The sequence below is a fragment of the Phocoena phocoena genome, chromosome 15, assembly GCF_963924675.1.
Source record: "Phocoena phocoena chromosome 15, mPhoPho1.1, whole genome shotgun sequence".
NCBI lineage: Eukaryota > Metazoa > Chordata > Mammalia > Artiodactyla > Phocoenidae > Phocoena > Phocoena phocoena.
The window spans coordinates 72,128,942-72,154,121 of NC_089233.1; the positions used below are offsets into that span (position 1 = coordinate 72,128,942).

General features: G+C 50.3%; 2 protein-coding genes across 2 annotated transcripts in view; one reads left to right on the plus strand and one right to left on the minus strand.

The window, feature by feature from the left end:
• The window catches only part of PKIG (cAMP-dependent protein kinase inhibitor gamma), a 37,269-nt gene extending 21,821 nt beyond the window's left edge, over positions 1–15,448 (plus strand). The window contains exons 3-4 of the mRNA XM_065892749.1: positions 11,601–11,774; positions 14,718–15,448. Of these exons, the coding sequence (XP_065748821.1) occupies positions 11,624–11,774; positions 14,718–14,797 (231 nt within the window). The 5' untranslated portion in view covers positions 11,601–11,623 and the 3' untranslated portion in view covers positions 14,798–15,448. The remainder of the gene's footprint in view (positions 1–11,600; positions 11,775–14,717) is intronic.
• A 492-nt stretch (positions 15,449–15,940) lies between these two features.
• Positions 15,941–25,180, minus strand: part of ADA (adenosine deaminase) — a 36,056-nt gene continuing 26,816 nt past the window's right edge. The window contains exons 4-12 of the mRNA XM_065892425.1: positions 22,440–22,583; positions 21,679–21,794; positions 20,405–20,532; positions 19,640–19,711; positions 19,457–19,558; positions 19,161–19,225; positions 17,426–17,555; positions 16,696–16,798; positions 15,941–16,244 (exon numbers count right to left, since the gene is read on the minus strand). Coding sequence (XP_065748497.1) covers positions 16,231–16,244; positions 16,696–16,798; positions 17,426–17,555; positions 19,161–19,225; positions 19,457–19,558; positions 19,640–19,711; positions 20,405–20,532; positions 21,679–21,794; positions 22,440–22,583 — 874 coding nt within the window. The 3' untranslated portion in view covers positions 15,941–16,230. The remainder of the gene's footprint in view (positions 16,245–16,695; positions 16,799–17,425; positions 17,556–19,160; positions 19,226–19,456; positions 19,559–19,639; positions 19,712–20,404; positions 20,533–21,678; positions 21,795–22,439; positions 22,584–25,180) is intronic.

A 25,180-nucleotide genomic window follows, 5' to 3' on the forward strand; every position in this document is an offset into this window, starting at 1 on the left:
TCCAAGTATGATCCAGAAGCAGGAAACCGAAAAGTAAAATACGGATCAGTTTGACTACAAGAACAGAAAAAGTGTGCATGCGGAGAAACGTCAGCGATAAAGTCAGAGAATAAATAACAAGTAAAAAATACTTGTAACGCCTCTTAAGGCAAAAGACTAATTGTCTTAATATTGATACATAAATAACTCCTACAAATCAATAAGAAGAAGGGCTACGATCTAAGAGAAAAATGGGCAAAAGGATTTGAATAAACAACGCGCAGAAAAGGAAATACACGTGGAAAGATGCTCAGTTGCACACACAGGAGCAGTACAAGCTGAAACAGCGGGGGACTCTTCTCACCGTTCAGACCGGGGGGGAAAGACTGTTGATGAGAATGTGGTGCCGCAGGGTGCTCCTCACATGTGTCCAATGGGAATTAACCGCTGTGGGGGAAATTTGGCTCTATTCAACTTTTTAAATTTACATACCCTTTAATGTGGCAATTCTACTTTTATGGAAACAACCCCAAAGTTTATCACTCAAGAAATCAGTGAGACAGCAGACACCACGCAACCAATTAAAAAAATAAAGTTATCTTGTAGTATAAGGACTTTGGGTTTGTTTCTAGAGTTTTTATATAATCAGTGCTGCAGTGGCTTCAGGATGATCTGGAATTGTTTCCAGGAAGTATTTTTGAGTGAAAAAAGCGAGACGGAAAACAACTTTTGTTTTAAATAAAAGAAGAAGGAAGGAAGGGAGGGCAGGAGGGAATATGTTCGTTGCCTGGATTATCTTGGGAGGACACAAGAAGGTGCTTGCCTGGTGGGGGGAAGGTGTCTGAGTCCAAGGAGGCCACTGAGCTCTTACTCTTTTTCCTTTCATATATATATATATTTTTTTTGCCTGCGTTGGATCTTCGTTGCTGTGAGTGGGCTTTCTCTAGTTGTGGCGAGCGGGGGCTACTCTTCGTTGTGGTGCTCAGGGTTCTCATTGTGGTGGCTTCTCTTGTTGCGGAGCACAGGCTCTAGGCGCACGGGCTTAGTAGTTGTGGCATGCGGGCTCAGTCATTGTGGCTCGCGGGCTCTAGAGCACAGGCTCAGTAGTTGTGGCGCACGGGCTTAGTTGCTCCGTGGCGTGTGGGATCTTCCCGGACCAGGGCTCGAACCCATGTCCCCTGCATTGGCAGGCGGATTCTTAACCACTGTGCCACCAGGGAAGTCCCTCCTTTCATACTTCTTGAGTTTCATACCATACACACACATATTCAAAAATGAAATAATTTAAAAATAAAGTGAATTCTTTCACTGAAAAAAAAACCACAGAAAATTTAAAAATTATTCATAATTTAATTAAATAATATTGATATGTGATCATATCATTGAGATTCTTCATTTAACAATCTGTGTGAACAATCTGTGTGAACAGTCTATTTCCCAGTCTCTTAAAAACTTCACAAACATTTTAATACCTGAATGGTATTTCATTTAGATACAAATCAGTTAAATATGTATATATTTCTCTATTGTCCATTTAGGACCTGTGACATGCCCACTTAGGAGCTCATTTTGGTGTCTTTAGTTTTTGACTATTACAAGTAATACTGTGATGAACATCTTTGAACATTTATCCTCATGCACAACATGGATTACGTTCTTAGAAGAAAGTATTATAAGCTGACTTAGTGGCTCAAGGATATGAAAAAAGGTGAGATTTCTTGATGTATCATGTTAAGTCACTCCTCAGAGCGGTCCTGGCGTTCGTACTCTCCTTAACAGAGTCTGAGAATTACCGTTTTCTGATGCAGTTTCCAACTCTGAGGATTCTTTCTTGTATTTCCCCACTTACTGTTGACTTTAAGAGCAGAGAGTAAGGGAAGAATACAAATGTTGAAGAAAAACGAAACCGTGTGCTTGTGCTGTGTGTCAGAGAACTCCCCAGACACACCCCACCCCCAGACCTGTCTTTGGAATTGGTCTTCTCTGGGGGGATAGGGATGGCAGCCGGAGCACACTGGCCACGGTTGGTTTTTTGCAGCATTGGCCTTTGAGCTTGGTACGCTTCCCTCTCGAAGCCAGGAAAGTCAGCTTCCTACCCTGGGCAGCCTGTAAGGTCAGCCAGGTGAGGGCAGGAGCCAAAGCCCCAGGGTGTCAGTTCCAGCAGGAAGCTGGCCTTTTAGATGGAGCCTGTAACTCCATCCATCCCCAGTGTCAGATGCTAGAGATCCTGGACCAGAACATCAGCACAGCCATCTATAGCGGACAGAGGCCTTTCCCACTGGCCAAAGGAGTGAGTCACTTTATGGTTTCCACAGATAGGGAAAGAGGGATGGAGGGAAGGTAGACAGATAGGTAGACAGAGAGATGCAGGTTTAATTTGGCAAGTAATTATTTAGTACCTGTTCTTTGCCAGGCCCTGGTTGAGAATCTGAGGATGGAGCAGCCAGAAGCATATGGTTATTAGCTGCCAGGATTAGGCCTTTCAGTCTGGTCTGGTGAAAATCCAGACAGGAATACCAGTTCTCATGGAGCCAACGGCCTAGTTGGAGGAAAAGGACTGAGGAGAAGGGGCCCGGGGGCTGGCGTGGCCTGCCCAGTGTCTCCTTCCCACCGGCAGGTATGGGTCCGCCTGAGACCTTCCCAAGTCGTGGTTATAAACTCACCTCGCAGACCTCAGAGGCTGCTGTGGCAATTTAGTAAGCGAGGTATGGAAAACATGATGACTTGATAAGTGTTACCTTTACGATTATTGTTAGAACTGTCATCATAATTTTTATTCTGTGTTACTGCTGTTATTGCAACAGGTCACTGCCCTGTTCTCAAGCTTTGAGCAGTTTCCCCAGAGGGAGAGTGTAGAAGTGAAACTTCTGTGACCTACAGAAGAACCACCTCTGGGACTTCAGAGAGTTCAGAGTTCTTTTTGCTGAGAAAGAGCCGGAAACACAACCAGGGCAACTTCTTTCTCTCAAGTCAGCTTAGAAAGATAGGCTGGGTGTGCCCCCTGCTGGAGCTGGGGAGGGGGCTACCTTGAACCAAATTCTGGCCCCGCCTTTATTCTATTTTACAGACCTGGAAACGGAGGCCCAGAGAGGGGCAGTCTTGCTCAGGGTCTGGTGGCAGAGCTAGGTTCATAGCACAAGGTCACGTCTCTTGTTCTTTTCTGTCTACTACAGGCCGCCTCCCTGTCTCCCCTGTCTGATCTTTGAGTGCCCCTAGTTCATTCTTTAGGTGTCTCTCCTGAGCTAGGTGTTGTGGGGAGATGTGGTCCAGCCCTCCATAGTGGCTAGCCCCACTTTTCACACAACGCGCGTGTGTGCACACGCACGCGCACACACGCACACACACTCGTTACTGAGCCCCACCCTGGCTGCTTTCCAGCTGCTTCCTGCCAATGTCAGTTACTTTCTGAAAGCGTCGCACAGTAACTTGGGCTTATAAAAACTACCATTATAAAAATTTAGTCTTAGAAGTGAAAGTTTCCCTTAGACACAAAGTACCACACTTGGCAAGGTTTTTTTTTCTCGTATCTGCTATCTTTCCCCATAGTAACTGGGTCTTCTTTCTTTCTTTCAATTGAAGTATAGACTTACAATGTTGTATTAATTTCTGCTGTACAGCAAAGTGATTCAGTTATACATACATTCTTTTTTCATATTCTTTCCCATATGGTTTATCATAGGATAACGAATATAGTTCCTTGTGCTATACAGTAGGACCTTGTTGTCTATCCATTCTGTATATAATAGCTTACATGTGCTAACCGCAGCCTCCCACTCCATCCCTCCCCCAATCCCCTCCCCCTTGGCAACCACCAGTCTGTTCTCTATGCTTCTGTTTCATAGATAGGTTCATTTGTGTCATATTTTAGATTCTGCATATAAGTGATATCATAGTATTTGTCCTTCTGACTTATTTCACTTAGTATGATAATCTCTAGTTGCATCCATGTTGCTGCAAATGGCATTATTTCATTCTTTATGGATGAGGAGTATTCCATTGTATAAATGTATCATCTTCTTTATCCATTCATCTGTCAATGGACATTTAGGTTGTTTCCATGTCTTGGCTATTGTGAATAGTGTTGCTATGAACATAAGGGTGCATGCATCTTTTTGAATTATAGTTTTGTCTGGATATATGCACAGGAGAGGGATTGCTGTATCATATGGATCATATTAATTTTCTGAGGAACCTCCATACTGTTCTCCATAGTGGCTGCACCAACTTACTTTCCCACCAGCAGTGTAGGAGGGTTCCCTTTCTCCACACCCTCTCCAGCATTTGTTATTTGTTGACTTTTTAATGATGGCCATGCTGACTGGTGTGAGGTGGTACCTCATTGTAGTTTTGATTTCCATTTCTCTAATAATTAGCAACGTTGAGCATCTTCTCACGTGCCTATTGGCCATCTGTATGTCTTCTTTGTAGAAATGTCTATTTAGGTTTTCTGCCCATTTTTTGATTGGGTTGTTTTTTTGTTGTTGAGTTGTATGAGTTGAAACTGGGTTTTCTTTAAGGTGTTGTTTTGCAACCTGCATTTTGCAATTAACGGTTTATCTCAGACACTTTGCCATCAGTACAGGTCCATCGGGTGCAGGGTATTTTTTTGTTAATATTTTATAATTCGTTTAATGCCTAGCCTTTTGAGGGACATTTGGGAGCTTCCCTATCACTGACCTAGGATGTGCAGTAAACATCCTCATACTATAAAGAGCATTGGCATTTACCTACGGGTGTCTAAAACTGGAATTGGCTGGGCCCATCTCACCTAGAGGACTGTGAGCTCCTGGTCAAGCCAGTGGCTTAGACCCCCCCATCCCTCGCTAACTCAGGGTGTGCCAAGTGGCCAGAGTCCACGGCCTGACTTGTGTGATTTGATTGCCTTCAGGAAATCATAGGTGCTCAAAGAGAGATACTCGTATTCCCCTAGCAGATTAGCCTTTTAAAAAAATATATATATATAATAGCAATACCCATTGTTGACAAGGGTGCAGATAAACCGGCAGTCTTACAGGCTGCTGGTGGGAATATAAATAGGAACAGAACTGAATTTATGTTTTATTTCCTCATCTTTTTCTGTTATTATAAATACCATTATGTCATTCCGGAAAGCAACTTGGAAATGTATCAAAATAATGTGTCTTAAATATTATTTCACCCTTCCCTTTAGCTTAGCAATTCTACTTCTAGGAATACACTCTAAGGAAATAATTAGACATAGGCACAAATATTTACATAAAGACCTAGTGCTGTCCATAGTGATGGAAAATGGGAAAGTGCCTCCATGTTCATTTCTAGGGGACTCATCAAATATATCATGGTGCATATACAAAAATCATCTAGAGGGAACCTTCATGACATGTTTTAGGGAGTTTCAAACAGTAAGCTATAAAATACAGTGTACCATAGTATGAGCTCACAAATCCTTTTTTACATGTATATGGCTCTTCTTTATATATGTGGTTCTCTTCTTTTCTCTCTCAGCTGTAAAATCAACCAGCAGGGCTATTAACCACCATCTCTGTAGCAGTAACTCCTAATTTCCTGTCTTTCCTCCCAATCCATCCCCCATCTCATGAACCATCCTCCATCCACCTACTTATTCATGTCAGAAAGCTCACTTCCCTGTCAGCCAAACACCAAGTCCTGGTGATTCACCCTCCAGATTACATCTAGAATGTGTCTGTCCGTCACCACCTCCTTCCTTCACCCACCATCTTTGTTTTTTTTCTTAACTTTTTATTTTATATTGGAGTATAGTTGATTAACAATGTTGTGTTAGTTTTAGGTGTACAACAAAGTGATTCAGTTATACATATACATGTATCTGTTTTTTTCAGATTCTTTTCCCAGTTAGGTTGTTAGAGAATATTGAGCAGAGTTCCCTGTGCTGTACAATAGGTCCTTGTTGGTTATCCATTTTCAGCACAATTGTTTTTTTTTTTTTTTAAGTAAGGTTTTATTTATTTATTATTTTTTTGGCTGCGTTGGGTCTTTGTTGCTCCGCGTGAGCTTTCTCTAGTTGCAGCAAGCCAGGGCTACTCTTTGTTGCGGTGTGCGGCCTTCTTATTGCGGTGGCTTCTCTTGTTGCGGAGCATGGGCTCTAGGTGCGCAGGCTTCAGTAGTTGTGGCACGCAGGCTCAGTAGTTGTGGCTTGCGGGCTCTAGAACACAGGCTCAGTAGTTGTGGCACACGGGCTTAGTTGCTCCATGGCATGTGGGATCTTCCCGGACCAGGGCTCAAACCCGTGTCCCCTGCATTGGCAGGCAGATTCTTAACCACTGCGCCACCAGGGAAGTCCTATCCATTTTAAATATAGCAGTGTGTACACGTCAATCTCAAACACCCTAACTATTCCTCTTCCCCACCCTTCCCCCCTGGTAACCATAAGCTCGTTCTCTAAGTCTGTGAGTCTGTTTCTGTTTTATAAATAAGTTCATTTGTATCTTTTTTGATTTGCATATAAGTGATACCATATGATATTTCTCTTTCTCTGTCTGACTTCCTTCACTCAGTATGACAATCTCTAGGTCCATCCATGTTGTTGCAAATGGCATTATTTCATTCTTTTTAAAGGCTGAGTAATATTCCATTGTATATATGTACCATATCTTCTTTATCCATTCTTCTGTCATTGGGCATTTAGGTTGCTTCCATGTCTTGGCTATTGTCAGCAGTGCTGCAGTGAATACTGGGGTGCATGTATCCTTTCAGACCATGTCTTTCTCCGGGTACATGCCCAGGAGTGGGATTGCAGGATCATATGGTAGATCAATTTTTAGTTTGTTAAGGAACCCATACTGTTTTCCATAGTGGCTGCACTAATTTACATTCCCACCAACAGTGTAGGAGGGTTCACTTCTCTCCACACCCTCTCCAGCATTTGTTGTTTGTGGATTTTTTGATGATAGCCGTTCTGACTGGTGTGAGGTGATATCTCATTTTAGTTTTGATTTGCATTTCTCTAATAATTAGCGATGTTGAACATCTTTTCATGTGCCTCTTCATCTGTATGTCTTCTTTGGAGAAGTGTCTACTTAGATCTTCTGCCCATTTTTTGATGGGGTTGTTTGTTTTGATGAGATTAGGCCGCATGAGCTGTTTGTAAATTTTGGAAACTAATCCCTTTTCGGTGACATCATTTGCAGATATTTTCTCCCATTCTGTGGGTTGTCTTTTCATTTTGTTTATGGTTTCCTTTGCTGTGCAAAAGCTTTTGAATTTAATTAGATCCCATTTATTTTTGTTTTTATTTCCATTACTCTGGGAGATGGATCAAAAAAGATATTGCTGCGATTTATGCCAGAGAGTGTTCTGCCTATGTTTTCCTCTAAGAGTTTTACAGCATCTGGTCTCAAATTTAGGTCTTTAATCCATTTTGAGTTTATGTCTGTGTACAGTGTTATAGAGTATTCTAATTTCATGTGTTTACATGTAGCTGTCCAGTTTTCCCAGCACCATTTATTGAAGAGATTGTCTTTCCTCCATTGTATAGTCTTGCCTCCTTTGTTGTAGATTAATTGACCACAGGTGCGTGGGTTTATTTCTGGGCTTTCTATCCTGTTCCATTGATCTATATTTCTATTTCTGTGCCAGTACCATACTGTTTTGATGCCTATAGCTTTGTAGTATAGTCCGAAGTCAGGGAGCCTGGTTTTTCTTTCTCACGATTGCCTTGGCTATTCGGGGTCTTTTGTGTCTCCATACAAATTTTAAGATTTTTTGTTCTAGTTCTGTGAAAAATGCCATTGGTGATTTGATAGGGATTTCATTGAATCTGTAGATTGCCTTGGGTAGTATAGTCATTTTGATAGTATTGATTCTTCCAATCCAAGAACACGGTATATCTTTCCATCTGTTTGTGTTGTCTTTGATTTCTTTCATCAGCATCTTATAGTTTTCGGAGTACAGGTCTTTTGTCTCCATAGGTAGGTTTATTCCTAGGTATTTTATTCTTTTTGATGCAGTGGTAAATGGGATTATTTCTTGAATTTCTCTTCCTGATCTTTCATTGTTAGTGCATAGAAATGCAACAGATTTCTGTGTGTTAATTTGGTAACCTGCAACTGTACCAAATTCATTGATGAGCTCTAGTAGTTTTCTGGTAGTGTCTTTAGGATTTTCTATGTATAGTATCATGTCATCTGCAAACAGTGACAGTTTTACCTCCTCTTTTCCAATTTGGATTCCTTTTATTTCTTTTTCTTCTCTGATTGCTGTAGCTTGGACTTCCAAAACTGTGTTGAATAAAAGTGGCAAGAGTGGACATCCTTTCTTGTTCCTGGTCTTAGAGGAGATGCTTTTAGCTTTTCACTGTTGAGTATGATGTTAGCTGTAGGTTTGTCATATATGGCTTTATTATGTTGAGGTATGTTCCCTCTAAGCCCACTTTCTGGAGAGTTTTTTTTTTTTTTTTTTTTTTTTTTTGCGGTACGCGGGCCTTTCACTGTTGTGGCCTCTCCCGTTGCGGAGCACAGGCTCCGGACGTGCAGGCTCAGCAACCATGGCTCACGGGCCCAGCCACTCTGCAGCACGTGGGATCCTCGCAGACCGGGGCACAAACCCGTGTCCCCTGCATCGGCAGGCGGACTCTCAACCACTGCGCCACCAGGGAAGCCCTGGAGAGTTTTTTTTTTATCATAAATGGGTGTTGAATTTTGTTAAAAGCTTTTTCTGCATCTATTGAGATGATCATATGATTTTTATTCTTCAGTTTGTTGATGTGGTGTTATCACATTGATTGGTTTGCTGATATTGAAAAATCCTTGCATCCCTGGGATAAATCCCACTTGATCATGGTGTATGATCCTTTTAATGTACTGTTGGATTCAGATTGCTAGTATTTTGTTGAGGTGGTTTGTTCGTTTGTTTGTTTGTTTTTATTTTGCCGCACTGGGTCTTCGTGCTGCGTGCGAGCTTTCTCTAGTTGCAGCAAGCAGTGGCTTCTCTTTGTTGCGGAGCACAGGCTGTAGGCTGGTGGGCTTCAGTATTTGTGGCTCGTGGGCTCCAGAGTGCAGGCTCAGTAGTTGTGGCACATGGGCTTAGTTGCTCCACAGCATGTGGGATCTCCCCGGACCAGGGCTCGAACCCATGTCCCCTGTGTTGGCAGGCAGATTCTTAACCACTGCGCCACCAGGGAAGTGTCTGTTGAGCAATTTTATGTCTGTGTTCATTAATGGTATTGCCCTGTAATTTTCTCTTTTTTAGTGGTATCTTTGTCTGGTTTTGGTATCAGGGTGATAGTGGCCTCACAGAATGAGTTTGGGAGTTTTCCTTCCTCTGCAGTTTTGTGGAACAGTTTCAGAAGGACAGGTGTTAGCTCTTCTCTAAATGTTTGAATGAATTCATCTGTGAAGCCATTGGGTCCTGGACTTTTGTTTGTTGGGAGTTCTTTAATCACAGTTTCAATTTCAGTACTTGTGATGGGTCTGTTCATATTTTCTATTTCTTCCTGGTTCAGTCTTGGGAGATTGTATCTTTCTAAGAATTTGTACATTTCTTCCAGGTTGTCTGTTTTATTGGCATACAGTTGCTTGTAGTAGTCCTTTTCTTTCTTTTTTAGACTGTACTGGGTCTTAGTTGCAGCATGCGGGATCTTTGTTGTGGCATGTTTAGTTGTGGCATGTGGGCTTCTCTGTTGCAACATGCATGTGGGATCTAGTTCCCTCACCAGGGATCGAACCCGGGCCCCCTGCACTGGGGACACGGAGTCTTACTGGACCGCCAGGGAAGTCCCTGTTAGTAATCTTATAAGATCCTTTGTATTTCTGTGGTGTCGGTTGTAACTTCTCCTTTTTTATTTCTAATTTTATTGATTTGAGTCCTCTCCCTTTTCTTCTTGATGAGTCTGGCTAAAGGTTTATCGATTTTGTTTATCTTTTCAAAGGACCAGCTTTTAGTTTCATATTGTTTTCTTCGTCTCAGTTTCATTTATTTCTGCTCTGATCTTTATGATTTCTTTCCTTCTACTAACTGTAGGTTTTATTTGTTCTTTTTCTAGTTGCTTTAGGTGTAAGGTTAGGTTGTTTATTTGAGATTTTTCTTGTTTCTTGAGGTAGGATTGTATTGTTATAAACTTCCCTCTTAGAACTGCTTTTGCTGCATCCCATAGGTTTTGGATCATTGTGCTTTCATTTTCATTTTTCTCTAAGTATTTTTTGATTTCCTGTTTGATTTCTTCAGTGATCCATTGGTCGTTCAGTAGCATATTGTGTAGCCTCCACATGTTTGTGTTTTTTACAGTTTTTTTTCTTGTAGTTTATTTCTAATCTCATAGCATTGTGGTCGGAAAAGATGCTTGATATGATTTCACTTTTCTTAAATTTACCGAGGCTCACTTTGTGGCCCAGCATGTGGTCAGTCCTGGAGAATGTTCCATGTGCACTTGAGAAGAATGTATATTCTGCTGCTTTTGGATGGAATGCTCTATAAATATCAATTAAGTCCATCTGGTCTAATGTGTCATTTAAGGCCTGTGTTTCTTTATTGATTTTCTGTCTGGATGATCGGTCCACTGATGAAAGTGGGATGTTCCAATCCCCCACTATCGTGTTACTGTCGATTTCTCCCTTTATGATTGTTAGTATTTGCCTTATATATTGAGGTGCTCCTATGTTGGGTGCATATATATTTACAGTTCTTATGTATTCTTCTTGGACTGACCCCTTGATCATTATGTAGTGTCCTTCCTTCTTTGTCTCTTATAACAGCCTTTATTTTAAAGTCTGTTTTGTCTCATATGAGTACTGCTACTCCCCCTTTCTTTTGATTTCTCTTTGCATGCAATACCTTCTTCCATCCCTGCTTCACCCACCATCTTCTCACACCTGAATTTTTGCAGGAGCCCCCTAGCTGGCCCCCACTCAGGTCTGCTCACCTTAGGTGCCAGAGTCATCTTTGAAAATACTAATCTGAACATTCATGAGCCTCAACCCCTCAGGGACCAAATTGAAGATGTGATCGGGCCCCTGCCCAACTCAGCAGCATCCTCTCGGCCCCTCTCCCACAGTTCCCCAGCCCACGGCACTTACGTTTCTTCCATCCCACTGTGCCTTTGCTCCACAGAGCCTTCATACGTGCTCTTCCCCTCACTCCTTGTCTAGACTCCTTGTCTATCTATTCCTACTAGGTTCTTGACTAAAATGTCACTTCCTGACCCCCAAGCCTTGGTCAGGCCCTGGTAGTCACTCTGGTACCCTGCCTTCTCCCTGGAAGTCTGGGGCACTGTGGTAATTACTTAGGTATTAGGTAATTACGCTAAATGACCCAGTAGACTGTCAGCTCCCTGAGGGCAAGGACCACGGCTGACTTGTTCGTTGCTGCATCTGTGGCCCCTAGCCATCGCCTGGTACGTGGTGTTGATAAATGTATAGATAGTTATCATGAACTTTACTTAGAGAAAACACAAAAGATGTTCTTTAAAACGGTGGTGGCCTTTGGGGTATAAAATTATGCATGACTTATTTTGTTCTTTCTACTTTTCTGTGCTTTCTGTTTTGTTGTCAACGAGCAAGGCAATAACTGTCGGTTTGTCAAAAGACATCAGTGCTGGGCCCCAAGCTGAGTCCCCTGTGCAGGATGCACCAGGGTTCACCTCTGCGCTCCTGCCCTTGTCCCCACAGGCCTGAAGAGCGATGCGACAGGCATGATGGAGGTCGAGTCCTCCTACTCGGACTTCATCTCCTGTGACCGGACGGGCCGCCGGAACGCAGTCCCTGACATCCAGGGAGACTCCGAGGCCGTAAGCGTACGGAAGCTGGCTGGCGACATGGGCGAGCTAGCCCTTGAGGGCGCAGGTCAGAACCCATGGGTACTCTCGGGTTCAAGCACTCCTGGTGGGAGACCCTCTTCTGGGCTCCGGGACTGGCCTCTTAAGTCCTAGCCTGCCCCCTCTTTCTCAGAGAAGAAACTGCATTTAAATCAGGCCCCAGGCCCACGGTCAGTGGCAGAGGGCAGCCACTCCCTAGGCTAGAGGGTGCCAGTGTCTCAGGCCGTGAGGACCCTCTGGCCAGGCATCCCGGTGCTTCCCTTTCCCCTCAGCCTCCCCGTCCACCCACAGGCCCTGTCAGTTCTCCTCCAAGGTCCCTCCCCAGTCCCTCCGCTTCTCCCTGTCCCCACAGCCACCACCTGGCTCAGGCCACTCCCAGCACCCCAGCGGTCTCTGCCCGGGCCTCCCTGATCCATCCCCGCCCCAACCCTCCTGGTGGACAGCTGCCAGCAGGGTTCATTTAAATCCCCTGTCCCATCGTGCTTCTGCCCCTGCGTCCACCCCACTTCATCTCACGGTTTCCTCTGCTAGAACATCCCTCACCAGTCCTGGCTCCCCCAGGAACCCCACCCTCCCTCCCCGTGCTGTCCCGTCAGCGGTCTGTCTGCCCTCCCTTGTCCTGCGGCCTGAACTCCTCACCAGGCGTGGGAGCCTCCCCGGATCTCACCCTTGCTCCCCTCCAGCCTCTGCTCCCATCTTTCTCCCCTGCGCCTCTGGTCCAGCCTGAGGAAGGGACTTCATTTCCTGAAAGTCCCTGATGGGCCTTGCCGTACTCTCCCTCTGTCTGGTCCTGCCTGCCCTCCCCTTGCCAGGCTGGCTTTTCCTCTTTCTTAGAGGCCCAGACCGCTCTGCTGAGAAGCCGTCATTCCCCTCTCTGGCAGGGGAGGCGCCTCTTCTCTTGGCCGCCTCCACAGCCCCCAGAGCACAGGGCCTCTCCTCTGGGATCCGCATCCTGGGCCCTCGGTGCCTGGTGGCGTTTGGCACCCGGCAGAGGTGCCTAGTCAATGGCTGTTCACTGACCAGCACGCCCAGCTGCCACGCCAGGCCTGCTGCCAGGCCATCTGCGTCTGCTCTGGTGAACGGTTTTCTATCTCCTTCAACTCAGTGTAGCCACTCATCCACCTGCCCAGGCCCTCTAATGCCTGCTCCCACCCCCGTCTGATTCGAGATCCCTGAGGTACCTGGTGTCCTGGCAGCTGTCTGCCAGGGTGACGGACAGTTAAAAGGGGACCTGAGGAAGGAGTAGTGCTCACCGCAAGGCAGTGAGGTGCTCCTGGCGCAGTGCAGGCCAGAGTGACTGGCCGAGGAGCCTTCCAGTAGGCCCTGCAATGAGCAGCTTCCACTGGCACGTCTGCGAGCCGTGCTCAGTCCAGCGGACTCACCGAGGGAGTGGGAGTACGGGGAATACAGGTTCTGATCCTGCAGGCCCTGGAACTTCTGTTTGCCTAAAGCTCCCGGGAAACTGAGGCGGAGCCCAGGCAGGGGAGGAGGGGGCCACAGCCTTGGCCTGTCCTGAGGCCTGGCGGCCAGGCCTCCCCAAGTCCTGTGTGTTAATGCTCCCCAAGCCCTTTGTGTGCGAACCTTTGTCTTCTCTGATGTTTCCTTACACGGGGAGCACAAACGTTTCCTTACTTGGCCGAATAATGAAACATAAACAACCAGCAGGGCATGAAGGAATACGAACGCACTGCTTGGCAGCACGGGACCGGGAAACTTTCTGAATCATGCTCTGAAACTGCCCCGAGGGAGTCCCAGGGGTGCTGGTTGGAGAGGAAAATGCTTGGGGACCTCTCTGTGGGCCAGAAGAGAGCTGGGACCTGCACAGAAGAAGCCTTGCCCCTGGCTGAGCTGTCCCACGTGCCAGGTGACCACAGAGGGGCAGGGATGTCATCATCCTCACTTCATAGATCAGGAAGCAGAGGCTTGGAGAGATTAAATAAGTTGCCTGAGGTCCCACAGCAAGGAAACGGCAGAGCGGCAGTTACTGCGGAATTTAACGAAAATATTCTTGCTCGCCAGGACGGGAGGCTTCGGACCAAATAGGGCATCACAGACTGGGGAATCTGCCTGAAGTGCAGTCTCATTAGTCAGGCTTCCAGTGGGCCAGGACCCTCTGGGACCCGGCCTTTGCTACAGGCCCTGCCCCATGATAGGAGGTGACCTGAGGCACAGGTGTCCAAGTTCTCCCTGCACCCCTCACTACCACTAACCCCACCTCTGAAGCCAGCTACCAGGGCAGAATGAGGCGGTGTCAGTGATGGGTCTTTACGAGCCCTAGAGAGCGCTCCTTCTTAGCGGAAGGGACACTGCTCCCTCCACTGTTTGGCCCTCAGGCAACTCGGTTCACCTCTGTGAGCCTTGTTTTGCTCATCCGAGTCGTATCAGGACCCTCATCACGCCTCCAGGCTGCTGTATGACTGCATGGAAAGTACTTGCCAGTCTGCAGCCTCAGGATCTGGGCGCAGGGTAGTGTCTCCCTAGTCACGTGAAAGGCTTAGCCTAAGGGTGCAAAGACAGAGGCCAGAGAGGGAGATGGGGGTGGTCTGGTGGGGACACAGCACAGTGAAACAGCGACGGGCTCCACCCCAGCCCCTGCTGCAGGCCACCCCTGGTGCTCCCCTGGGCTGGCATCTCCTGATGCCCTTCTCTGTCTTACAAGAACTACCGTTTGCTGAGCACATGCTGGGACTCTAGACGCCCCACACAAATATCCTGACCCTCCCCAGCTACAAGCATCCAGCCATGATCCTGGCCTTTTCTTCACTTTAATTATACTAGTAACAGCACATGCACATTTTCTTTGTAGAAATTAAAATGTTACAGACTAGGCTAAAGTTCCTTTTAGCTACTACCCCCCAATCCTGTCCTGCTCCCCAGGGCTTATCCACTGTTACTGCTGTGGCTGGGCCCCTCTGGACCTCTTTCTATGCATTAACGTTTGTGTATGTGCTCCTTTCTCTCTCCTCTGCAGAAGGACAGGCGGAGGTGGGCACCCCAGACAAGGAAGGTAGCAACCAGCCCAAGAGCAGCGATGGGACCACGTCATCTTGAACATGACCTTGCCCGAGGAGGCTGGAAGAGTGACGCGCCGTGGACGGAAAGCCCTGGCACTGGCCCAGCAGCCTTTCCTCTGAGCAATGTGTTCCAGGCAAGCCAGGCCAGACTGAAAGGCAGCCCCAGAGGCTCCCGTGGCCCCTACCCTGGGAAGGCCCTCTGCCCACACCCCCAGGCTCCACGCTCCCACCACCTCCTCACTTGCCCGGGTACACTTTCAAGACACTGTAACCACAGGATGTTATGTGTTCAGCAGGTGCTGGGACTCGGGGGCTGGGTCCTGCCACCTGGGTGAACAGCTGGGGCAGGGACCGCATTCTAGCTCTGCCCCCTCTTCTCCAACCCAGCCAGCCTTCTGTGTCAGGACCTTCTTATCCCTTTTTTAAGAAGCACTTTTAAACTTTTTAGAAACTTTAAACCTTTTCTCAGCAGAGAGGGAGGGAGCTGACAACTTACCTTTTATTTTGGAAGCCATTGTAAGTTAAACTCTTTGACCATCTATGCAGCTCTGAGGTTCCCTCATGGAGCTTCACAGATCCATTTTTAGCGAAGGGATCTTGTGCTCAAAACTCTGATTAACTCTTTGCCCTTTCTACCAAGATAAGTGACACCTAGGACCCAGGAAATAAATGCTGATGATTTGTGTGATAGGTTTAAGATGATGATTTCTCCTTTAAACAGCAAAAGCAGGGGCTGGGCCTTGTTTCCCCAAGGCCATGATTAGCTGGGACCCATCGCTGCCCCAGGCTTCCACGGAATGAAGTACCTGAGAAGATGCCGGGGTACCGCAGAGGCCAGCACCACACCTCAGGCCAGTATCTGAAGGATCATCTTCCATCTCACCCTCTCTCACCCCAGTTCACAGCTTTGGGAATCCAAAAGGAAGGTTTCCCCGCTTAGGACCTAGAGTAGGAGGGGGTTAAGAGTTCAGGGAGCATTTAAGCAGATAAGCCTTCAAGAGAAGCCTGGTTTCTTCTGGACGGAGAGCAGGCTTTGGGCCCCACTTTGCCCCCCCTTCCCATTCACAGAGCCCACCGGGCTCTCGGGACCCTGCTGCTGGGCAGGCTGCCCGCGTCTGGGGGCCCCAGGGGCTCCTTCCGTTCTCCACAAACCCGACCGCAGCGCCACACACCACATGCCGCACAACCCCAGCTGTTGTTTTCTTTATTAAGCACCAGATTTTCAGCACAGGTTACCAGAGGAGGGAGGGATTCACATTCAACCAGCCACAGGCCCTGATCCTGGCCCGGGCACACAATCAGAGGAGAGACATGGCCAGGCGGAGGTATATGTGTGTACAGAAACAGGCATGTGGGCTTCACGAGCATCAGTAGCTGACTCTGGAAATCATAGTCTCCCTGGAAGGAGTAAAGGGAGTTGTGAGGACTCCATCCACAGGGTGAGGACTCTGAGAGGCGGCCACGCTGTCCTCAGGGACACTGCCCTGCTTGCCAAGAGACGCAGAAAGGTGAGGCAACTTGTAGTACCCAGGACATTAAAAAAAAAAAAAAAATCACAGAACATCAGAGCCAGAGAGGAACCCCTTTCTACAGGTGGGGAGACTGAGGCTTGGAGCAAGGAAAGGCTCTGTCGAGGCCACACAGGAAGGAAGGAAGCAGAACCTAGCTGCACCCTGGGCTCAACTCCCTGCCCTTGGCTTTGGGCAGCCCTCGAGATGCCCCAAGTTGCCAAGACCTTGGGAGTGGGCTTGAGAAAGGCTCCTCCTCAGACCAGCCTCCCAGCATTATGCAGGAAGTGAGCCTGTGCAGTGAGGGAGGACGCATCCCTGGTGCTGCCCGGGAGAGGAAGGGAGGGCATATCTTGCTAGAAGTCCCTGGAAAGACAGGTGGGAGCCAGGGCAGGGCACCAGCCCAGCAGCTCCATCAGAAACATACCTGCAGAGGCCAAAGGTGGCATCCCATAGGCTTTATAGAGCAGATCAAGAAGCTCCCTCTTCTCATCTTCTGGGAGGAAACTGGACTTTGCCGCGTTGATGTTCTGGAAGGGCCAGCACGGCGGACAGTGTGAAACCAGAGAGTATAGGAGGGAGTCCTTAGTAATCTAGTGACAGTCCATTAAACATGGGCAATTCGTTAAGCTCAGAGTGGTGAGGCCTTGTCCAAGGTCACGTGGCAGCACCTGCCAGAGCAGAGACTGTGAGGTTGTGTGTTCTTAACGTGGCAGGACGTGACACACAGATGTGGCAGGGAGGCTGGAGAAACCTTTGAGAGGCGGGGTGGGATGTGTGGCGCCAGAGAGACAGTCCTGCAGGGCCAGACTTGGGATATCAAAACGACTGAAATCAAGGGCTCATCCTGGGGTCTCTGAGTGGCCTGAAAAGTGTGTGCAAAATGTATAGCTGAGCACACCTTTCTGGGGAGATGGTTCACAGCTTTCAGAGTCTTTCAAGGCACTTGACCGAAGCAGAGGATAAAAAACCCAGTCCTAGGTCAGGATCTCAGCCGAAGATGTCTTCTCCGTGGAAGGCATCAAACTCCAGGTCTGCCTTGGCCTGGCCTGTTGCAGCAGACTCACCCCTCATTCTCCAGGGCTTCCGGGCCCTGGACAGGACCTGCAGGCCTCACACACTCCCAGGGCCCAGAGTCAAGGCACACACCCACTCACCAGTCTCTTAAACTCCTCTTCAGTGAAGCCCATGTCCTGTTTGGTCATCTGGTAATCAGTGTCCAGGGTGGACTTGAAGATGAGTGGGTCATCCGTGTTGAGGGAGTAATTAGCCTGGTCGTTTTTGAACCTGGACAATGCAGGGGGGTGGGGGGGGAGAAGCGCCTCCCATTACTGCTGTGTAAACAGTCTCTGCACGTGGACATCCACACTCCTTTGAACCGCGCGGCACCCTTGGACAGGCCTGGAGGTTCTCCTCGTTGTACGGAGGAAGACACAAATTCAGGGAACTCGGGAGACTTGTCCAAGGCCACATTACTAGCAACTCAAGACTTAAAGCCATCCAGCCAGGCCCGAGCCAGGCAAAGGCAGGAGAGGGGCCGGCTTGGCGAGGCCAGAAAAGCAACAGCCCGCTCTAGCCACCCCCCTCTCTGGCCCTGCCCTCCACAGCCGCACTCTGCGAGAGTTGTCTGCCCCCTTCACCAACCGTCCTCAGCCCCCCTGGGCTGACTCATCAGATAGATACGCCATGGGGACTGTTCTTAGCATAGTCCCTGACCACCATCTTATTAAATCCAATGGACTTTTCCTAGCTCTAACCTCACCCGACTGGTGGAGCAGAATTTTATACTGTTGACCTTTTCCCTAGATTTCTTGGACACCGCGCTTCTGGCTTTCCTCCTGCCTGTGCCTTCAATGTCACTGTCCTGGATTCTCGCCTAGGCCCTCTTTTTTTTTTTTATGCAATCAGAAAATCACAAAAATTATAATCATCCTCATCGGTTCACTCAGTCCCATGGAATTAGTTTATTTTTTCATCTTGATCTTTTGTTGGCACTTTTAAGAATCCATCAGTTTCCATTAGAGTTCTGAAAATGCTCACTCATTCAGTTCAGCAGTAGTCAGTTACCAGAATCCTAGGCCCTCGTGCTCCACCGTCTGCTGAGGCCGTCACTTCTCCTTCAACCACCGTATCTCTAGGTGACTCTGAGTCTTTCTCCAGCCCACAGGCTGTATGCCCACATGCCTCCAAGAGCCTCCACTTGGGTGTCCTGTAGGTACTGCACACTCCACACTCCTAAAGCAGCTCAGGCCCGCCTTGTAATCAGAGTGTGAGCGAGCCCAAGCTCCTCTCCTTCTCGTAAGCTTGGCGGACAGACCATCAGTGCTGGCCTGAATATGGTCACCCCGAGTTCTTAGTGAACTTCTGGGTCAGCTTTGCCCTCCTGAGGCCTCGCCCAGGGCTCAGTCCCAGGGCAACCTGAAGAAGGGCCAGAGCTTCTTAGTTAAGCCTATGGGGCAGCATCGGGGTGGGGTGGGACGGGACAGGCTCTCCTGGGGAAAGCTTCAGGATGTGCTGGGGGAATGCCCAGAGGGGCCAGGAGCAGAGACTACGTGAGCAAGAGAGACTCACCTTCCTAATTCCTAGGAGGTGGAATCTGGAGTGTGGAAGTTTCCCTTGGGGTAGCAGGGCATTCTGCTATAGCTGGATGAGCTACAGGGCCCCCAGCTGTGCTATCCAATAGCTTGGTGGCCTCATAATCAAGTTACACCACATCCAGACTTTGGCTTCCTCACTTGTAAGACGGGGACAGTAGCGCCCGCTTCCCAAGCATTTGAAGAGCTTTCACACCCAGGAGCCCCCGCAGGGACCAGCGCCCAGTCCCTGCATCCCCTTCCCACCCTTGGCTTTCCTAGTACAAAACTGAACGGAGCCCAGGGGACCCGGCCTCACCGAACGACTGCATGCTCCGTGCCTGGCTTCCAGGTGCCGGTGAGGTAGCTGGACCAGGGGCAGACCTGGAAGAGCAGGCGGGTGGCTGGCATGAAGCCCCCAGGGCCACCGCTGACCCCCGTCCTCAGGCCAGCTGGCGCCGTTCTCGCCCCGGTCACAGCGGAGTCCCCTCGCAGCCGAGTCCCAGGAGCCGTCAGTCCTGCCTTTGTCCCCCCACCCAGCAGCTCCAAGGCCCGCGGCCCACCCTCCCCGCGCTCTCCACCGCTCCCCTGACCTCCCCCTCCCCAGCCCCTCACCTCGAAGTGCATGTTTTCCTGCCGCAGCCTGTTGTAGAGGGCCGGGTCCTCCAGCGTGTGGTAGCCGTGCCCCAGCCTCTCGGTCTTGAGCACGTCCACGGCCTGTTGACAAGCAGCGTGGAACCCAGCGCGGGCCGCGGGGCGAGCGGGGAGAAGGGCCCCACCGCCTGCCCAGCCACTCACCTCTCTCACCACCTCGGCCGAGCCCACCTCCCCGGCGTGGACCGTGCGGTGTACGCCGCTCTTCACGGCCTCCTGTAAGGGCGAGGGCTTGGTCAGGGGTGGCCTGGGGCTCGGCCCCGCAGGCCCTGCCTTCACTGCACTCTGGGGCTGAGTCCACCTGGCTGGCTCCCAGACAGGGAGGTCGGGTGGGTTTCGTTTTTGTAATCATTTAAGTGGTAGCCCTCCTTTATTAGACAGTTATTACGAGTCAGACACTGTAGGAAATGGTTTAGATACCTTACGTCATATTCACAACTGCTCTAATACCTATCTTACAGGGAGCGGGGAGGGACTGAAACTCAGGAGAATTAGGTATCACGACCAGGGTCAGACCGCTAGGAAGAGATTCCAGAGCCCCTACTCTGTGGCCCATGCTTCACCCCTTCCACGGGAAGCACAGCATGAGGCTTCGGGACGTCTGCTCCAACACAGTCATCCCAGCAGATGAAACAGGCCCAGCGAAGAGACAGTCTCGCCCAAGGTCACACAGCGAATCATTAGGCCTAAAGGCTCCAACACGGGACCCTCCAGCACCAAGCGGGGTTTTTTCTTTCATACCAGATTCCCAACTTCTAGAGCTCCTAGACCCAGTCACACGCACTTGGGAGCCCAGGAGGCCTCGTGATCCCCCGTCGGTGTGCCTTCCTGCTACTGGTATAGAGACCAGCTCCCCACGGGGCTCCCCCAGAGCCAGCCTCTCCTCTGCCTCCGTCCCCCAGGACCCACCGCGTAGGCCTGCACGTGTTCAGGGAAGAGGGTGCTGCCTTGGATGGTCTCATCTCCGGCCAGGTCGATGGCCACCACGGTCTGCTGCCGGTACTTCTTACACAGCTCCACCACCTCGGGGGACCAGCCTGTGGGCGAGATGCCCGCCGGGCCTCTGGCAGCAGCACGGAGGAGAGAGACCCTCCCAGCCCTCCCACCCAAGGCCAGCACAAGGCAGAGGGCCCAGTGTCGCATCTTCCAGGTCTGACCCCGCGGCCTTCGGGGCCTTAGCATCCTCTCCTCGCAGAGGGGGGCCGTGTGCTGTGGCTCACGGTCACAGCGAGGCTTTGCCGGGGCCGCACGTGTGAGACACCGAGGTCAGGGCCTGGGCTCAGTAAACGACAAATAGCAATTCTCTTTCGATCCCCACACCCACCTCCACTTAGCAGATGAGATGGAGGTCCGCACAGTTTAACATTTAAACCTAAGACAGCTCCCAGTAGTGTTACTAAACACATTGCCGACGTTGGTCATTGTGAAGTGTTTTAAGAAGAATGACCAGCCACAGGCTTTGGAACCAGATGGCCCTGGGTTCTGCTCCGGGCTTGGTGCCTTCCTGATTGAGCCTCTCTCTACCTCAGTTTCCTCATCTGTCAAATGGGGATAAACGATGGTGGTCCTGTCTCCTAGACCCCTGTGAGGATTAGAGAAAATACTCCAAGCCACTCTGCACAGGGAGGCCCTGCAGGGTGACACTAGCCCCTCGCCGTGGGCTCACTACTCCTTAGAGCAGAGAATGGGGTAACTACGATCACCTCCTGTGACAAGGCACGTCCGAGATCCAGAGAGGTGATGTGACCTGGAGAGAGTCACACAGCAGGGCTCTGCCTTGGAAGCACAAGCCCTGGAGATGTGACCAGTGTCAGTCACAGGGAGACCCCTCAGGCCCTGGCACTGAGACCTAGTCCCAGGTTCCACAGCCCTGACAGGAGGGGGCCTGGCCCACAGGGTCTCGAGGGAGGACTGCGGCCTGACAGGAACCAGGCTTAGGCTTTTCTCTGTCGTTCAGCTTCCCTTGATTTTAAGCCTCCTGCAGGTCATGTGGCTCCCAGGCTCAGCCTCCCTGGGGAGAAAATTCTGTTGCAGGAAGTTGCGAGCTTGCCCAGGGGGAAGACCCGAGGTCCAACTGATGGGCTCAAGAGAGACCATGGGCACCGGTATGGCCCCTGTGCCCGGCCAGGAGGTTGTGGTGGCGTCAGATGGGCAGCCAGGGACGGGGCCGAGGTCGCACTCACTGGGCTGGTGGCGCATGCAGCACAGAATGGACCGCACCTTCACCCCGAAGTCCCGCTCTCCGTCTTGCAGGCCCTGGTCCACGAGACACACCACCTCATCCGGGGTGAGGTCCCCTCTGTGTGCAGAGAAGAGTAGGGGTGGGCCTGAGACAAAGACAGACCTAAAGGACAGCCCTGGGACTGGGACAGAGGAGGGAGGGGAGGCGGGGGAGTAAAGAGGGGAAGGAAAGGAGGAGAGAAAGAGGAGGAAGAGGGGTCTTCCAGGAGAAGCCCTCAGCCCCACTAACCCACTGCCTCTGAGGAAAGGACGAGGGAGATAGCCCCAAGCCCTAGCGCACCCCCTTCCAGCTTCCTTGGAACTGCCTGGACGCTTCCAGACCTGCGAAGACTGTCCCAGTTCGGGGGGTTGTCAGACACAGCCCTCCTCCCACCCAAGATGGAGAGCACTGCTAAGCTAAGCTCACCTGTTGTGATTCCCACTTGTCCACAAGTATCAGAGTCATGGCTAGAAGGGAGCAAGGTGGTTGAGTGGTACCGCTTAGACATCCCTGGGGCCCAGGCAGAGGGGCAGGAGTGGGCCAAACTCACTTTGGTTACAGGGTTAGGATAGGACCCCTAAGAGTCACTAGATAAGCTGTGGGCCAGTTCAGGGAGCCAGACCAAAGTCTTGCTTGGGCCACGGCCTCCCAGGCTGCCCCTCGCGGTCTTGGGTCAGGCCACCCTGCCACAGCACCAGCACAGCCCTCCAGACGGTCACTCACTCAGCCTGGTTCCAGGGGATCGGCTCCACTTTGGAGTTGGCCAGCAGGTGCGGGCTGTAGCGCACCTCCACGTACACCACGCCCTCCTTGGCCTTCATCTCCACAAACTCGTAGGCAATCCTTTTGATGGCCTCCCGGCAGCCCCTGGGAAGGGAAGAGAGTGGCTGGGGACAAACTGCCCCAAGTCCCTTGGGAGCTCCAGGAATAACAAAGCTGTCCCCTGCCCATAGCAGATCAAACCCATGTGTGGCCCCCCAATCTCGCATCACCCAGCCCAAAGCTCCGGGCATCTGCTGGAGAAAATCCTAGAAGCACAGCACGTCCTTTCAGCTCTGCTTCCAAACTCGATGCCAGTTCTCGCCACCTCCGCCCTGGTTCTAACCACCTCACCTCTCTAACTGGCCTCCTGGTCTCCACGCTTGCCCCTGTAGAGCAGCTAGCTCAATCTTTTAAAAATGGAAATCAAAGAGGGAATTCCCTGGCAGTCCAGTGGTTAGGACTTCATGCTCTCACTGCTCAGGGCCCTGGTTCAATCCCTGGTCGGGGCACTAAAATCCCACAAGCTGTGCAGAGTGGGCAAAAAAAAAAAAAAAGGAGATCAACATCACTCCTCCACTCTGAACCCTAATGGCCTCCCACCTCGTAGAGTAAGCCTCAACCCCACCTCCCAACCCCCCACAAGGCCTGAGTAATCTGGGCCCCTGCCAGCCTCCCGCTCCTTCCATGACTCCTCCAGGGCCTTCTTTCTGTCCAGCGAACAACCAAGCTTGTTCCCACTTTGGGGCCTCCGTGTTTGCAGCACCCCAGCCTGCAGGCTCTTCACCCAGATCACCCTATGCTCCCTCCTCCCTCCATTCAGAGTCCGCCTCCAGCCTCACCTCCTCGGGGAAGCCTTCCCTGACCACCTTATTTTATTTATTTATTTATTTATTATTTATTTATTTATTTTGCGGTACGCGGGCCTCTCACTGTTGTGGCCTCTCCCGTTGCAGAGCACAGGCTCCGGACGCACAGGGGCTCAGCGGCCATGGTCACGGGCCCAGCTGCTCCACGGCATGTGGGATCTTCCCGGACCGGGGCACAAACCCGTGTCCCCTGCATCGGCAGGTGGACTCTCAACCACTGTGCCACCAGGGAAGCCCTGACCACCTCATTTTAAAACATCTCCTCACCCTTTTTCACCTCTTCCCCTGGGCTTCAGTTTTCTCCATGGCCCTTATCACCACTCGACATCACAGATCACGTGGTTTCTTTATTAGCTGGCTTTCACCTCCCCAACTAGAACATAGTCTCCATGAGACAAGGACCCCTCCCTCTGTCTCTTCGGTTACGATCCCTCAGCCAAGGACAGAGCCTAGGACATTGCAGCCACTGAAATATTTGTTGAGTGATAGGTGTAGGCCAGCAGGGAGAAGAAATAGGAGAAAAGGACACACGCAGGCAACAAAAAGCAAAAATAGACAAGGGGGACTGCACCAAACTAAAGAGCTTCTACACAGCAAAGGAAACCATCAACAGAGTGACAGGCAACCTACCAATGGGAGAAAATATTTGCAAACCACACGTCTGATAAGGGGCTAACACCCAAAGTGTGGAAGGAACTCCTACGATTCAGTAGCAAAACAAGCAACAAAAACTGATAAAAAGTAGGCAAAGGACATGAATAGACATTTCTCAAGACATACAAATGGCCAACCATTTCATGGGCCTGACATCACTAGTCACCAAGGAAATGCAAATCAAAAGCGGCTTAAGCCTTCAGGAAGCTGGTCCTCTTCTGTCTTGTGGCCGAGAGACAGGAGCCACCTGGGCAGTGGCATGGGAGACGCTCCTCGTCCGGGGGAGAGGCAGCATGTATGCCAGACCATCTGCTGACCCAGGCCAAGGATGGGGGCAGTCGATGCCTTCCAGGCAGAGCCCAGAAGCTTCCAGAAAGCAGCCAGCAGCTTTGGCATACATCTTCCTTCCCCAGGACTCCTCATTCCTGTCCTACCACTTACCCAGCCAAAGGCCTCCACCGGCCTCACACACCTTCCTCAGTGGTCCTCCAACAACCCATCCTCCAGACCGTTCCTCAGGTCCAGCCCTCTGGACAATAACACAGCCTTTCTCTCCCAAGGCCCAGTCCACACTTTCTCCTCCAGGCAGCCTTCCCTGACTTCCCCAGCCCCCTCTACGTCTTCCCCCTCCTGAGCTCTGGCAGCACTGACCGCCAAGGCCCCATTCTCGCCTGCCTTGGGAAACTCTGCCTCGTGCCAGGAGGCTCAAGGCGACATCAGGACGAGAATCTGGGCTTCACCCCTTGCCACCTGTGTGGTCCTGGGCAAGTTCCTTCACTTTCCTGAGCCTTCATTTCCTCCTCTGCAAATGAGGAGTGTGTCTAGCTCACAGGACTGTGGACAGCTATAAAGAGAATAGTCCTGTGAACTGAACACACATTATATTCTTCTATATCTAAGATGTTCTGCTATCAAAAAATGGAAGGGGGCTTCCCTGGTGGCGCAGTGGTTGAGAGTCCGCCTGCCAATGCAGGGGACACGGGTTCGTGCCCCGGTCCGGGAAGATCCCACATGCCGCGGAGCGGCTGGGCCCGTGAGCCATGGCTGCTGAGCCTGCGCGTCCGGAGCCTGTGCTCCGCAACGGGAGAGGCCACAACAGTGAGAGGCCCGCGTACCGCAAAAAAAAAAAAAAAATGGAAGGAATGAAAAGTAGCATAAAAACAGCAGTGCCTGGCTGTCGAT